This window comes from Montipora capricornis, chromosome 8 (genome assembly GCF_036669925.1).
Source record: "Montipora capricornis isolate CH-2021 chromosome 8, ASM3666992v2, whole genome shotgun sequence".
Lineage (NCBI taxonomy): Eukaryota > Metazoa > Cnidaria > Anthozoa > Scleractinia > Acroporidae > Montipora > Montipora capricornis.
In genome coordinates, this window is record NC_090890.1 from 43,097,365 (window position 1) to 43,112,233 (window position 14,869).

General features: G+C 38.6%; 1 protein-coding gene across 3 annotated transcripts; it reads left to right on the forward strand.

The window, feature by feature from the left end:
• The first annotated feature begins 4,826 nt into the window (after positions 1-4,826).
• On the forward strand, positions 4,827-14,132 carry LOC138059431 (myocardin-like). Of its 3 annotated transcripts, XM_068905029.1 has the most exons (8): positions 4,827-4,995; positions 5,405-5,526; positions 6,277-6,342; positions 6,424-6,479; positions 6,613-6,688; positions 8,290-10,304; positions 11,411-11,468; positions 13,137-14,132. In XM_068905029.1, exons 2-8 carry the CDS (start codon positions 5,472-5,474, stop codon positions 13,757-13,759), a joined length of 2,949 nt encoding a protein of 982 aa, XP_068761130.1. In that variant the 5' UTR covers positions 4,827-4,995; positions 5,405-5,471; the 3' UTR covers positions 13,760-14,132. The 3 variants fall into 3 exon arrangements, with proteins under 3 accessions (XP_068761130.1, XP_068761131.1, XP_068761129.1); XM_068905030.1 differs by lacking the exon at positions 5,405-5,526 and having other exon boundaries at positions 4,859-4,995; XM_068905028.1 differs by lacking the exons at positions 4,827-4,995; positions 5,405-5,526 and adding an exon at positions 5,751-6,110.
• The last annotated feature ends 737 nt before the right edge of the window (positions 14,133-14,869 follow it).

Sequence of the window (14,869 nt, forward strand, 5' to 3'; positions counted from 1 at the left end):
ACACAAAATTATATCGTTATTTCAGCCTCGGGTTTATTATTAAAATTTCGCAAATTTAAGTATCGATTTTCTTATCAAATGCATTCTTATGAAAAAAAAAGAGTATAGCATTGGTAAACAAAGCATCGGTACATAGAAATGAGTTAAGGCATAAGGTATTTTTCCCTGTGGCAGTCGAACTGTAAACTAAAGCAATAAGATTGAATACACTGGAGATGAGGTCATTCTTCCCTGCGATGTTCGGAAGTTTAATGGGTGGCCAGTTTATAAATGCAGTTTGTGGAAATGGTTGACTGCGCACCGGTAGCTCAGTTGGTTGAGCATCGGGCTGCTATGCGGGAGGTCGTGAGTTCGAACACTCGGGGTCTTTAAATAACTGAGGAGAAAGTGCGGCCAGTTGTAACTACACCCGCAAATGGTTAGACTTTCAAGTCTTCTCGGATAAGGACTGTAGCCCTTGTTGGAAACCAAATAGTATGGGACATTCGGTGTTGTGATCTGACCTAATCTAGTCAGGGGTATCTTTCACTTCCTAAAATAACTTGCAAACTGCGTAACAAGCAGTCTGGCTAAAGTCCCCCACAACTGAAGCATTGTAAATCAGTCGTGAAAAGCCCCGTGGGGCGAGACTAATAACTTCACTTCGAAGTATGGAAGTGGACAGTATGTTTCTGAACACTGAAATATTAGTGGCAGAACTTTGTGCAATGAGATTTATATGTGAGGAACTTAATCTAGATCTGGAATTCTTGTGAGTTTTCACTCTTTCACTGTGTTGTTTCCAAGAGCTCATCTCCAGGGCGTTTGACGGCGTTCTGCTAAAATGCAATGCATTCTGGTAAAAACTGGTGAATGGCGCAGTGCATTCTGGCTAAGTATGATGCATTCTGAGAAAAAGTGGTGAATTCGAGAATTCGTCCCACCAGGACCTTATCATGAATCCAGAATATGTTGCGGCCCGCTCGCAGCGCTCGCTCCGTGCAGCGAAAATAGATAATTAAAGCAAAGATAAACATTATTCCTGTCAGTTTGCCTTCCTCTGAAAGTTGTTTTTCGTTGATGTTAGACGAAATTGACTCGGACTATGGCATTGTAAAGAGCATTAGTTATGATCTATCTGGCATGAATATTCAAAGCTTAAGCATTTTGATTCTGGAGGGGGAGAGAAGGGAAGGTACCTTTATAATTGACCCCCGTTATCACCACCACCACCCCCACCCCCCTTGCCCCAACACACACACAGACACCTCGCGCCCGGTAAGATAAACAAAAACACTCCCTCAAGGTTGTCTTAATCTGTAAGTGATATTTCTCATAAGTATATAACACACAATCACAACTGAATAATCCTTTTTTTTTTTTCTGCTATAGGGCAGAGAATACATTTGCGACTCAAACCCGCCATTGACTTCGCGAGCCAAATCGACTGCAAATGTAGTGCAAATTAACCGCCTCCACATTGAGTGGGTTTTGAGACGCGCTGATGGTGGTGGTAACCGCGTCAGAGATTTTAAGCCAGATTTCAGACGTCTTGTTATTTCTCTAGGGAGAAATTTGATCCATAACTGTCTCTTTACTTAGGCAAAAAAAGATGTGCATCCTCAGCCACATTCATTCATTCATCAATCCTTTCACGGGAACACATGAGCCCAAAAAAGTGACCTGCTCCTATTAAACTGAGAGGCTTCATAGCTCAATTAATAGAACATTGCACAAACTGGCTTCGTAGAGGTTAAGGGTTAGAATCCCGCTAAAGCCACCTGAATTTTTCAGGTCCTTTTTCGGCTTTGGATTTCATATTTCGTTGTTGACTCAGGGACACTCGGAAAAAATCCCAGAGTTTTCAGGAGTACACCCAACGACCTTCCCATTACTAATTCGGAAGTTTTACCACTGAGCTATATAGTTCAGTGGTAGAGCTTCCCGTATTCCGAACGAATAATCAGACTCGAAGATCATAGGTTCGATTACTGCCGGAAAGCAACCCTCGGATTTTTTTCCGATTATCACCCAGTCAACATCGAAATTAAAAGTTGATCTCTCAGCATGGTTTTGCTTCAATGAGGTTCACATGTAACATCACTTTCAGTACATTCGCGAATGTATCATATCAAGATTGAGCAAATATTTCAAGTGTTTTCGTAAATGAGCCGTCCTGTAGTATTATTGGAAAAAAGGCGCGTTGACTCGGTTTCGCGAAACAAATGCGACGAATCAATCTTCTTACGCGATACGGTAGGCCTGTACGCAAGCCGTTCTTTGTACGTTATAAGTAGGCTGGTGTTTATAGAGATTATCCTGATTTTCCGCGATGTGATGACGCAGAGAGTAGCCGTGATTGTGTAAGATATTGTCTGTTCTAGCGTCACTTCTAAACCGCTTATACTTTTTTTAACAGAACAATATTTGCTTACAGCACGAGTTCTTGAAGTACTTGTACTCCAAAGGACTCAAGACTAAAATACACGTGAAGCTGAAACTGAACCCACTATCGTACTAACCCCGAATCCCGCAACCTGACTTGGTTCCTGATCGGGATAGCTTGAGTGATACTAGTAAATACCCCAATATTTTAAGCCTGCATTTAGGGAAATAGCAAACAATATTGAGTGGTATGATCCAGTGGTATTATAAAGTAATATCGCACCGGAAGGAAGTGAGGCTCATGGAGCTTGCCTTGAGGCCTGGAGATCTCGGATGCAAGACCCGCTCTGACCACTAGTTCATAATAGTTGAAATCAAGAGAAAATGAGGGGACAGAGAGGGAGGCTCAGGGTGTTAGCCAGGATATGTCATGTCCACGAAAGTTATTTTCAGACGAGCGGAAGTCTGTCTTCCGAGACGTCCGCAAACAGTCTTGCCTCGCTCTCAGGTTCTTAGTAAAAAGAGAAAATGGCGGCGTACGTGAAAGGGTGACGAAGATTCATATCCATTCAAACATCAGATCGAGGTTGGCCTGCATGCAGACGCCTCGGAAGACAGACTTCCGCTAGTAAAAGGACTTCCGCTCGTCTAAAAATAACTTTCGTGGACTTGACATATCCCAAGGGCTGGACCGGGAGCCTCCCTCTCTGTCCCCTCATTTTCTCTTGTTGAAATTTAACCTGGTTCAACTTCTCGGTTGCACTTGTAAAATAGCTCACTAGTTTGCCTCCGGACAGTTGAGATTCTTAAAGTTGTTATTGGAAGGGCGTTTTTCTGAGTGTCATTTGCTCGGAGATATTAGTCTCAAGGCTACTCTGAAATCCGAGCTAAATAAAGTTTGTATCCGTTGTATGTACCGGTATTGTAGTTTGTAATATTGGTACTTAGTTTACAAAATATATATATATATATATTGACGGTTTCACTTCAAACAATCAGACCACTCGCTTGTTGTAAATGGTCAACTCAGTTGTCAGTGTAATTAATGGCTAATACGATGCTAGAATCCTTTTAGTCTCACGGTTTGATCTAGTTTAATTTGTAGGGTGTAGTCTCTAGAATATAAATCATAGCCAAACCGGTTCCTTTTGGCGAAGCAATTTCGATTTCCTCGAAGAATAATATATCTTATTTTAACAGTTTGTTACTCTATCATCCACTGATTGTAAGTTAATATAGAATTATTTTTGCTCTTTGGTCATAATTCTACATTATGGGGTGTTTATTTTAAGGTATTTTAAGTTAAGTACGTATAGAGGCATGATAGCCCGATACATAACCTAAACTCAGGCTTACGTGTGAACCAATGGTCCGTCATGTGATTGAATCTGACCAATTTGATCCGGTCACGTGTGACCAATCCCTTAGTTCAACCCATCTCCCACTGTTAAGTCCGACATTATCAGTATCAAAAAAGTTAACCCCGAATAAATTTCTTATGATGAAAGTCCCGACAAGTTCCCGTCAGAAAAGGGTTTGGCTTCGCCGCATACTTCCTTTTATTATTTTAATAATGGGTAAAATATCACGTTCGATCCTGTTGAAAATATCTAAAAACAAGAGTTGTTATTCCATTTGCCATAAAGTGAGACAGATTCGGGTAAATAGGCTACCGCTTTAAAGTGGTCGGCGAATAACAACTGTCATTTTTGTCAACAATTTCAAATGCTCGTTTTCAGACTTTTCAATGCGCTGGAGCGTCGTCGATCGTACTAAAGTAAGCATATATCAGTCTAAGTCTTAAAATACTTATCAATTAAGTATGTATTGTATTGTAAGGTAACAGACAATGTATTTTAAAAATACTGTCATGAAAAGCTATCAGAAGCTCTCTAAAATGTATTAACAAAATTGAGATTGTTTGAGGGAATGTCAAGGACTAAGAAATAACGATTTAAATGTATTGGTCTATTATGTTGGGCCATTGTCGGAAAAAAACTCCTCTTAAATCTTCTGGTCCTACACTTAAAATGCCCGACCGAATAGAATTTGCGACCGCCGAAAGAATTTGAGAAAAAATCAAAAAAACTTTCTTTGATTTTTGGTAGTACGCTAGTGCGCTAGCACATCTGTTGTGCATATTAAGCTTTAGCTCTTTAGACGTCAGAATAAAGAACTCGTTTCACCTAGGTGACCGAAATAAACGAAATGTAATCGGATTTTGGACGGAAATTAGCTCTCGGTGTAAAAATAACTTACAGTATAAAATGCCAGCTTCTTTAGATGCAAAATAATTTAGTAATTTTTACTCACAAAATACTGTGCACTCGAGAAAAGTGTTTTAATTATCCAAACATATAATTGACGAGACCAATGGCGAAAAAAAAGGATATGCATGGTGTGACGTCTACGTTGTTTTGGTAGAGGTATCGAATTACTGGCTGGAAAATTGACTGGATGACGTTGTTTTCATTGAAACTGAAATTGTCTGTGACCTGATGGCATCGACTCGCAACAATCTCCTTTCATGCATACCTCGAGAGGATTCCATCTATTAAATTTGGTTTCCCTATGATTCCAAGGCTTCAAGGATCCCCAACTTTTCAATGGCAGTTGACAATGGATATAAAGGTGGGGCAGCGGAGAAAAAAATGTGTTATTTTTCCACACATCCTCTCTAAAATCGCTTGTATATATTTCCATTAACTTAAATGTTTATATTTGTGTCGAAAAAAATACATATCACAGAAGCATTTATGATACCACTTTTTAATTCACCAATGGATTTAGATATTTTCGCGCGTTGTTATGTAAATAAAATAAGGGTATTAAAAATTACGTTGAATCGGGTTGAAAGCCTTCGGAAATCACATGTCAAACAATGGAGAACTGAAGCTCCGCTAACATTTCGAGGCGTGACCTGCGAGACAAGTAAACTCTTTCAGTTATGACCAAATATAGATTTACCCCTCCTGCATAAAAATCAGAGATTTTTGGGAATGAAGAAAAATTTGCTTATCTCTGATTCATTCTCTGATAGAGACGGACTTCCATTGGAAGAAGACATATCCGAGACACCGACAAACAAGAAAACTTGGAAGGAAATTATGCATTTCCTGCAACATCTAATGACTACAAGAGTGATTTGCGATGTAGGAAACGGTAAATTTGTCGTGTTTTTGTAAAAATTTCCCAATTGAAGATCAGTTTCTTGAAATCATTGGCACATTCGAAAGAGTATCGAAAAAATTCCACGCGCAGTTATGTGTCACGCTCCAAATGAAATTGACCAATCGGGGCACTGACCATTTAAACATACAAGAATGACCTTAAAGATACAAGACTTGGTTGTGAACCAATAATTTTGGAACTTCTGGTCCGGACCAAAACTGCGGTAGTTTGTCGTATTTTTTTTGCATAGGAAGTATCGTCGTGTTGAGGTCAAATGTGCCTTTGATCGACTTGATTTGGGCATTTTGAAATTGACCACTCTAATTTTGTGTCTGACGTCACGTTCATCCGGGTTCTCTGTCTCATGCCTTGCCCCTTTCGAAAAGTTCACGAGAGAGTTTCGTATGAGGAAACACAAGAAATCGCAGACACTCGAAAGTAATTCGAGTTTCAAACAAAGCACTACTTATTTGACATGGCTTGGAATTTCCAAAGGCCTGAAGTAGTGCAAGGAATGGCAGTGTCGCAATCGCAACCGTCTATGAGCCACGAGCAACTCGTGAGCAACAGAGACGGTGAGATACAGCGTTTCAACCACGAATATTATTTTGGTTTTTCGGCGACCTTTCTCTTTGTCTGTGCGCTAGAAAGGGGGTTATCAAATTTCCAGAGGCTTTTTCCTGTAAGGGTTATCTTCGAGTCATTTTTGTTAACACTAAATGTGTTTCATTTGCGTTTTAGCTCTGGAGAGAAAGCTGTCGCAAAGAGGACCTAGGGAAGAACTGGTGAGCAGAGGAATCATGCCAGGTTTGTACGCCGTCACTAGCCACCTATTTAAAGTGTGTCTTCGCTGTTTTAATATTTCTGTTGTATTTGTCGTTTTCTTAGCGGTCAGTGCTGCTCCGTCAATTATTTCCCAGAGGACGAAGCTTGAAAGAGCGAAGGTATTGAAGATTTTTTTTGTCCAAACGCCCTGTGTGTTGCTTCTTGAAATTGCATTCACTATACAAAGAAGAGGTAAATAAATAAAGTACACAACGATAACATTTGTCAATCGTCTTTTATTATGGTTTATAGACTGGTGATCTTCTACAAAAGAAAATAAGGGGAAGACCAACCCGCGGTCAACTTGTGCAAAGGCATATTTTGAAAGGTAAAGTGTAGCTCTATATTTTATTGTCCGAAATGTCAAAGCCCCTCTCAGCTGGCTGAGGTGAGTGAAGTGACGTGATGCAACATTCCGATAATGGCTGTTCCCGCTATCTTCCTCTCTGATAGCTTGAGGCCAGTTAGCATTTTCGCTTTTTTCTTTGATATGGCTATTTTCGAATTAAATTGCAAAATTTCTCACTCTTGGTACCGCATAATAACAGTTCGATAGTATTGACACCTCCAGCGAACTTTCCATAGAAATTTGTTTTTCGCCAAGTGACTAATGCGTAGTCATGCAACAGGATATGTAACAATCAAAACTTTTTCTGATCTGAACTTTGCCGATGAAGTGATGTTTTGTAAAAGTTAAGAATTAAACTTCGTCTCTCGGTTTTACGTTTCATGGAACTCTTGAACATGTCGTTTGCAAATTAGCTCTATGATTTAGCTCAAGACTCGCGGTCTATCAGAAAACAAAACCCTTGTTCTTGATACTTGCATCTGTTCTCTGTAGGCCGCCAGGGAAAATCGAATTTAAGCACACTGTTAAAATTATTTTCCTTTGACGTGATATAATCTTACCGATAATATTGGCCATCGAAACCGTATCCATTTCACGCAGTGGTTTTTTTAAATCTTTATATGAAAAGCACAAGTTGAAAAGATTTTGAAAGCAAAATATTTTCCACCAAATATTTTAAATACGCCCCTGTCCGTTTGAAAATGAACATCTTCGCACAATTTTTAATGCGAAGGAAGTCCGAGGTGTTTATAACTTATTTCCAGGGATTGTACTTAACATGGTTGACCTCTCTTAGGTACATGTATATGCAGATTCTTTATTCTTTAGCTATGCTGTGCAATTACAAGGAAGTTTTAATATGCGGCTGCTGTTATGAGAAATATGTAATTTTACTCAGCAACGAGGATTTGTATCTCCAGTGTAATATGTTCATGATTCAGTTTTTGATATTATTTACTTACTTAAATTGTCTCTTTGGTTTCCAATCTTCCGATTTTATTAATGTCTTTAGTTGATGCAACTTATTTAATATAATAATTATTTTAATTATTATTGTAAGGCATAGATGCCTTTGGTTAAACACAGTTAAAAATGCTTCTTTGGAGCAAAAATCACAGCTTCCTTTCCTCAAACACTTGTCAACATTTTGTCAGGTGGGTAGTGACAATGCCTCAGTCCAGTTCAAACACCAATATTTTTGTGGGAACCAAACCCAACAACATGAATTAAGTTGATGAAGAGTTTGTGGTCTGCATCAATTTAGAATTCAGTATAACTGTGCCTTTTTTTGTGCCAAAGTTTGAATATCTTCTTAACAGACGTAAGGATTTTTACCCCATTGCTTCCATTGCCACATTTTTTCTATATCATGTCAACCTACTACAATGCATATGTTACCATAGTAAAACTTCTAAGTAAAATGCAGATTTTTTTTATGCGAGTCAACCCAAATTCAAATTAAGTTCAAGAACTTTGTACGACTTATCAGAATTTTGTGGAACCCTTTGGACATGACAATTTATGGGCCACTTAATGCCTTATACAAAATGGATGTAAATTTAGTATTGTTATTTGAATAGAAACCCCTGGTGCTGTGGATCCATCACTGATTGACAAGCAGATGAGATTGAAGAGGAAGAAACTGGAAGACAACCTCAATGACAAATTATCCTTTCGACCGGGCCCTCTTGAGCTTGTTAAGCAAAATATTTTGGAAGCTGGTACAGAAATGAGCCATGCCGTGCAGGAGGGGGCTGTGCCATTTACAGATACCACTGCAATTTATGAGGAAACATTGTCGCCAGAAAGCACTGACTCACCAGAACCCTCCCCTGAACCAAGCATAGTTGCATCACCTCCAAGTGTTGCATCTTCTCCAGGCTCAACATGCATTTCATCATCTGTGCAGGCTCTGGCATCCTTGCAGGCTCAGACACGTAAGCATTCACTAGAACAACAGGAACAGCAGCAGCAACAGCATCAGTTGTTTTTACAACAACAAAATGGCCTGCAGCAGCCTCTTCCATCACAATTGCCAGTTTCATCAGCAGGAATTAAGAAGGAGACGAGGCCTCGCAAGAAAACAGCTAAGTCCAAGGTTAAAAAGTACAAGTATCACGAGTACAGGCCACCCAACGGTGATGTGCAGAAGTCTGAATTGCCATCAGATTCACCTTATGGATTGCTTTTGCAGCAACAACAGCTTTATCTTCAGTTGCAAGTGCTGTTCCAGAATTATCCACAGCACTGCATGCTTCCATCCATTCCAGAGAATGTGAAACTTGGGGCAAATTGTGCCAAAACAAATAACAAGGATTCCGATTCTGACAAAAACATTAAAATTGAGGATATGCGAGTTGTTGACATGAGAAGAGCTCTAAAAGAGCGTGGTCTTCCTGTGTTTGGTTCAAAGACTGATTTAATAAAGAGACTAAAAGAATGTGGAGCTCTTTCCTCACCAGAGTCCAACAGCAGCAGTACTTCATCTCCTGTAGTGGTCTCATCACAGGGACAGATAACAACTGCTGCCCAAAGTATTTCACAACCACAACTAGGTCTTCCAAAACATTTACTGCAACCACTGCAGAGGTCAAATTCCGCACCATTGCAGAATCCAAACTTGAACACTGTGCAGCAGTTGCAGATGCAGATCTTGGCAAATAATCAAAGTCTACAACAGCTCGATGTTCCCCCTGAGGTACAACAGCAACTGCAGCAGCTGCAGTATCTGAATTTGCAACTTCAGTTACAGCAATTAAATATCCAGCAACAGCAGAATATACAGCCGAAGCCCCAGGATATACCAACTGTCGGTAAAACTGGGACGGTAAAAACTGAGACACTGATGGACAAAAGCTGTTCATTACAAGGCAGATCTGTTGAGCAAAGTCAAGTTAATGATGAGAAGCCAAAACCACATGGCATCCAACGCCAAAGCCATTGCATGCAGATGACACCTGGAAATGTTAGTTTTCAACACCAACAGGTGCAGCCACATATAGATCATCCTGAAAAAGCAAATTCTTTGGACAGTATAGACTCTAACCCAGGAAGTGTCGAAAGTCAAATTCTGTCATGGGATCAGCAACACCCACTGTTTGATGGAGGGAGTGAGTCGTATCCGTCACCTGGCTCACAACACTCAGACTTGTCAAATTTGTCTCCATTACAAGTAGACCATCTCTCTCGCAGCATGGAGGCAATACCAAGCACTAATCTTTGTCAAGGGAATTCCAAGGCAGATATTCATCTTATGCAGAGGTCTTACTCTGAAAGGTCCCCGTCTGAAGCGCCTGATGATTACTTCATTGTGGTTCCGCAGACAAAGCCAAGGTCATTGTCTGAGCCGCAGTTCCCTGTTTCAACTCATAAGCGGAGTATGTCTTCTCCGTCAGCTCCCTACGTTACTCCCCCACCAAGCTACGAGGCTCACATGGCTGCCAAGCAACATCAACAACATCGGAATGTTGGGTTGGAGGATCAGATGGTTAGTGGTTGCTCTTTTACAAAGGATGTCAGTCCCAAACATAATGACTTGGACTTGCCACTGGATTCTGTCATTCAGGACAAGGAATTAAGTCAAGAACTACAGAAGGTTTGTCCATCCATTCCTCACTTGCATGCTTACATTTCTGATTAAATTTAAGCTGGTAGTTTCCTGGTGTCCTAATTCATCCATTCATTCCTTCATTATTTTATTCATTCATTTATTTTTATTTGCCATTAGCCACATAAAAGAAAAGAAATTAAAAAAAAAAACAATCCACTTGAGAAATTAATAATAACTTAATTAAAGATGATAGACTAAAATATGTTTAAGGCGGTAATGACAAGGAAGCCTATATAGAAGCCGGGGGCTTATGAGCTATAGGCTTCCTGACAACATTGGGTACATCACACAAATTAACGGGACAGCATAAAATATAGAATGTATTATTTTAAAAAACAAACGAAAAAGAAAAGAAGAGGAAAGAAGAAGTATGTAGCTCAACAAAGAGTATATATGACAAAGAAAGGATGGGTTTTTTAAGTCTTTGGCAAACAAACGAATGCTTTCACTGTTTTGAATTTCAGGACTTAATGATTTGAAATTTCTAGCAATGTTTAATTTGGATTTTTGTACTGGTTGACATTTCACATACTGATATTTTAGCTGCACTTGCAAAATACTTTTTAATTGGACCCCTTATAAAAATGATTGTCTCTGAGCTTGTTAAGTGTCTGTTGCATTCTAAACCAGTACAAAATATTATTTTTCTTTTGGGAAATGCATAACTAATATTAGTTTAGACCCATTTCAGTAATTGCCGATCTGGAGGACAAAACAATGGTTGCTCTGTCCTCTGAGAGAAACAAACATTTCAAATGCAAAACAATCTTATTCTTTTGTCCTCAATATTGGGAATTAACTGAAAGGTGTCTATTGGTGTGACATTCTCAAACCTGACTGAACATTAAAACTTCCACTCTTTTAACCAGTTTGCACCAAATCTTCGCAAGTACTGATCAGTGCCATGTCTTGATGGCCAAAAAAGTTATAATGTATGATTATTTTAGCATTTAAGGAAGAATATATTTTTAAAATTTCTGTTTCTAAAATAATTTTCTTTTTGGAATTAGCCACTGTAATGCCTTTAGACTTTTGAGGTGCACTCATACCATTTCAAATAATTAAATGCTCTTTTCTTTTGATCGCTTTAGGCCATGATAAAGAATTTTCCATCGTTTAATCATGATGATATACTTGAGATACTTGGAGGTTAGTGTTTATCAAGAACTAGGGAGATTAAAGCAAAGGTGTTTTTCAAGCAATGGATGGAAACCAGAAGTGCCTTTCCTTTTTAATTTGGTAGTAGTTTCTACCCAAACATTTAAGCAAACTCTCTGTAGTATTAAAGACATTTAGCCAAACAAAGGTAGTTTTGTCAAGGCAAGTCTAAAAAGTAAGTGCCTTGGCTGCTGTTTGTTTCTGAGAAACACCTCTGCTTAAGTTTCCTTCAGAAAAATAGGATACTAATAAAGAGCATGTTGCTTCGCTGTTTTAAAGTTGACATCGGTCTTGGGTCAACATCCTTTAAAACCATTCATCCCTCAACTGGCCTCTAATGAGGAATAAAATTGACTGTCTGGCAAAGTAAAATCTAGGAGAAGGGTTGTAGGGGACGTATTGTTAAACGCTTTACCCTTTCAGCCTCCACTGATGAGTGAAATCATCTGGGTCCGGTTGTTTAAAAGCCGATTAACGGTAATCCCAGATTAAAAATTAACCAACTAGTTTATTTCTCTACTCCCAAATGCTGTTCAACGCTGATATTTGGCAAACATTTGCATAAGAAGAAGTGAATCTTCAAAAACAAAAATAAACAAAGGAAACTTTCACCAAAGAGTTGAAAACAGGAAAAAAAAGTTTAGGTTAATCCTGGATTAAGTTAATTGGCATTCGAACAAACCCGGCCCAGGTGTTAGGCAGAGTAAAATCTGAAAGTGTCATTTCTAGCAGGGAAAGGGCAAAAGCAACATTTGGTTGGGAAAAAAAACAGTACACGTATTAACATCCAACAACTGCTTGCCTCACTCACAGTCAAAGAAGTTTATTTTTTTCATCTAAGGCTGCTGGAAACTTTTGTGACAAAGAAGTCCATTATTGTCAATTTTAAGTATATTTTTTTGCTGGGTGTGGTTCCAACTGTCTTGAGACTGTGCAACCAATGCAAAGTTCAAAATGGAACCCTGGAATTTAGAGAGTAAAATTCTGTTCAGTTTCAGTTACAGAATCCAAGAAGAAACGATTATTTTAGATATCAGTAATAGATAAAATCATTAACGCGTTCACTCCTGAGACACCTTAGGTGCCCTGAGTTGACGAGTAAAATCGTCTGGCGTTAGACAGAGTAAAATCTGAGTCTGTGTAGTCTCACTCCCAGGAATCAATGGATTAAATGAATCGCCACATGAAATAAGCTATCATCTGAAATAAGCTATCATCATCATCATAAACTAAACAGTGTACTGCCACAAAAGAATCACAAAATGTATTCTACGAAACAATCGGCCTTTCTTTTTGCCTCCTGTCAACACCAACAGGACTAATAACATTTTTATATTTTCAATGACCCGCCAATGCAGTGTGTCTTCGCACAAGTCCTAGATTGTTTAATCTAGGATAGAAACGCTTTTTAATAACCTATTGTAAATATATTTATCTTGTAATTATAGCTTTATTAGAATTATTTATGTCTTCACTTTTATTGACTGTATATTTTTTAATTATATATTATATTTCTTATACCATTGGACATAAAAAAAGTACTGTAATTCAGCCCTCAGGCTGTGATGTAATTTTAAATAAACTATCTATCTATCTACCTATCTATCTATTTAAATTCAGAAGGGCATACATTCTTAATAATGTCATTTTGTTTTGCAGAGCCTCGCAGTCAACAACCGACTACCAGTGTAACAACACTTTATGGTGGAGTAGTGTCACCATCATACTCCTCACCAGGAGCCCATCTGACTCAAACAAGAAGCAAGTCACCTAACTTTGGACCATGTCTTAGTCAGCGCACTCTTCAAATTCACAATTCTCCAGGAAGGATATCTAAAAGTTGTGAAGATGTGAGCCGTGATGTGGCCATTGGCAGCAAATTTCTACCACAGTTGGATAACAATGCAATGGCTGATATTGATCACTATCTTTGTCCAATGTCTCCTATGAAAATTGACTCATGCGATGCAGATGAGAATTCAGGCTTACTAAGCCACTCCTCGAATTCCATACCTATTCCATCGTCAAATTTTATTACTGGAAGGACAGAAAATCTTAACTGGCTGGACTTGAGTGTGTCACCCAACTCACAGATTTTATCGCATGGCAATGTGGACGTTATGCACAACAACAATCATAAAGGAACTCCACCCCCACATCTCTATGATCCTTTGTCAACATTCAGAGATGAACATTTTCCTCTTTCATTATTTGATTTGGAAACGCCAACAGCACTTCATCCTCCAAGTGACTTTGGTGAAACGATGGATTATTGTGTGTAGGCAGCATTTTAAATGATGCACACAAAAAGGTTTAAAAATAGATAATATTACCGGTATAGGAACCACTGATTGAGTCAGTGATTATCTTTGAGCAAATGATTGATTGTTTCAGTCTTGTTGTACAGAAAATAATTTAAAGAAAACAAAATATGGTTCTGAAGGGATCTACATGTAAAACATATCAGTGTCAACAAATTTAGCATATTCTGCGAATAGAGCCACGCCTTGTGAAAGGTACTGTTGTCAGTCTTAAAACCAATTTTTTTAAATTAGGGCATCAGCTTTCCTCAGTTAGTTTGTAAGAACAGTCTTAGGAGATGTCATTAAGTGGTTGAAAGAAATAAAGTCTGTTGGATTTGGTTAAACATTATAATTAGGTAACAATCCCTGCTTTTTTGTCTCTGCCGGAAGTTTCAAGAGGTTGCAAGGTAGGGCCCACAGAAACCTTGCCTGCCTCAAGAGTAACTTTCAGTTTGAGCTTTGTGTTAGTTCTATTACAGATTGATTCTGTTTGAGTCTGTGTTATTGCTCCCAGCTGAGAGCATTTGTCCAGCACTTTTTGTTTTTGCTTTTTTTTTTTGCTAAGTAATGGATTAATAGCGAATTATTAGTAGAAGGCTGCTATGCACTTAACCCACAAATGGCCACATGTCCAGAATTGAACCCAGGCCACATTGGTGGGAGGCGAGTGCTATAACCACTACTCCAAGAGGTTTTTCTGTGGGTAATACGGTTTTCCCCTCTTCTCAAATACCAACATTTCTGAATATTTCCAATAACGATTGGATGCAGGACCCCCTTCCCCGCTGAAATCTACTTTCGGGTGAGTGGAGCTTCTTGGGTAAATATCACGGTTTATTATAACTTTATTTATTGATAGATTGATTGATTCAACTTTCCTAACATATGCATTGCCACATTCTTCTAGTTTGCCTTTTGTTCATGTTATCAACCCATCAATAACATGATGCTGTTTTTCTGTTTAACTATAAGATAATAACAAAAAATATATATTATTTTGAGCCAAAGAAACCTGATTATCACTGAGAAATACAAAGAATAATAATAACCTTTAAAATGTGACTGCATCATTTGTCTCCTTTATTAAAT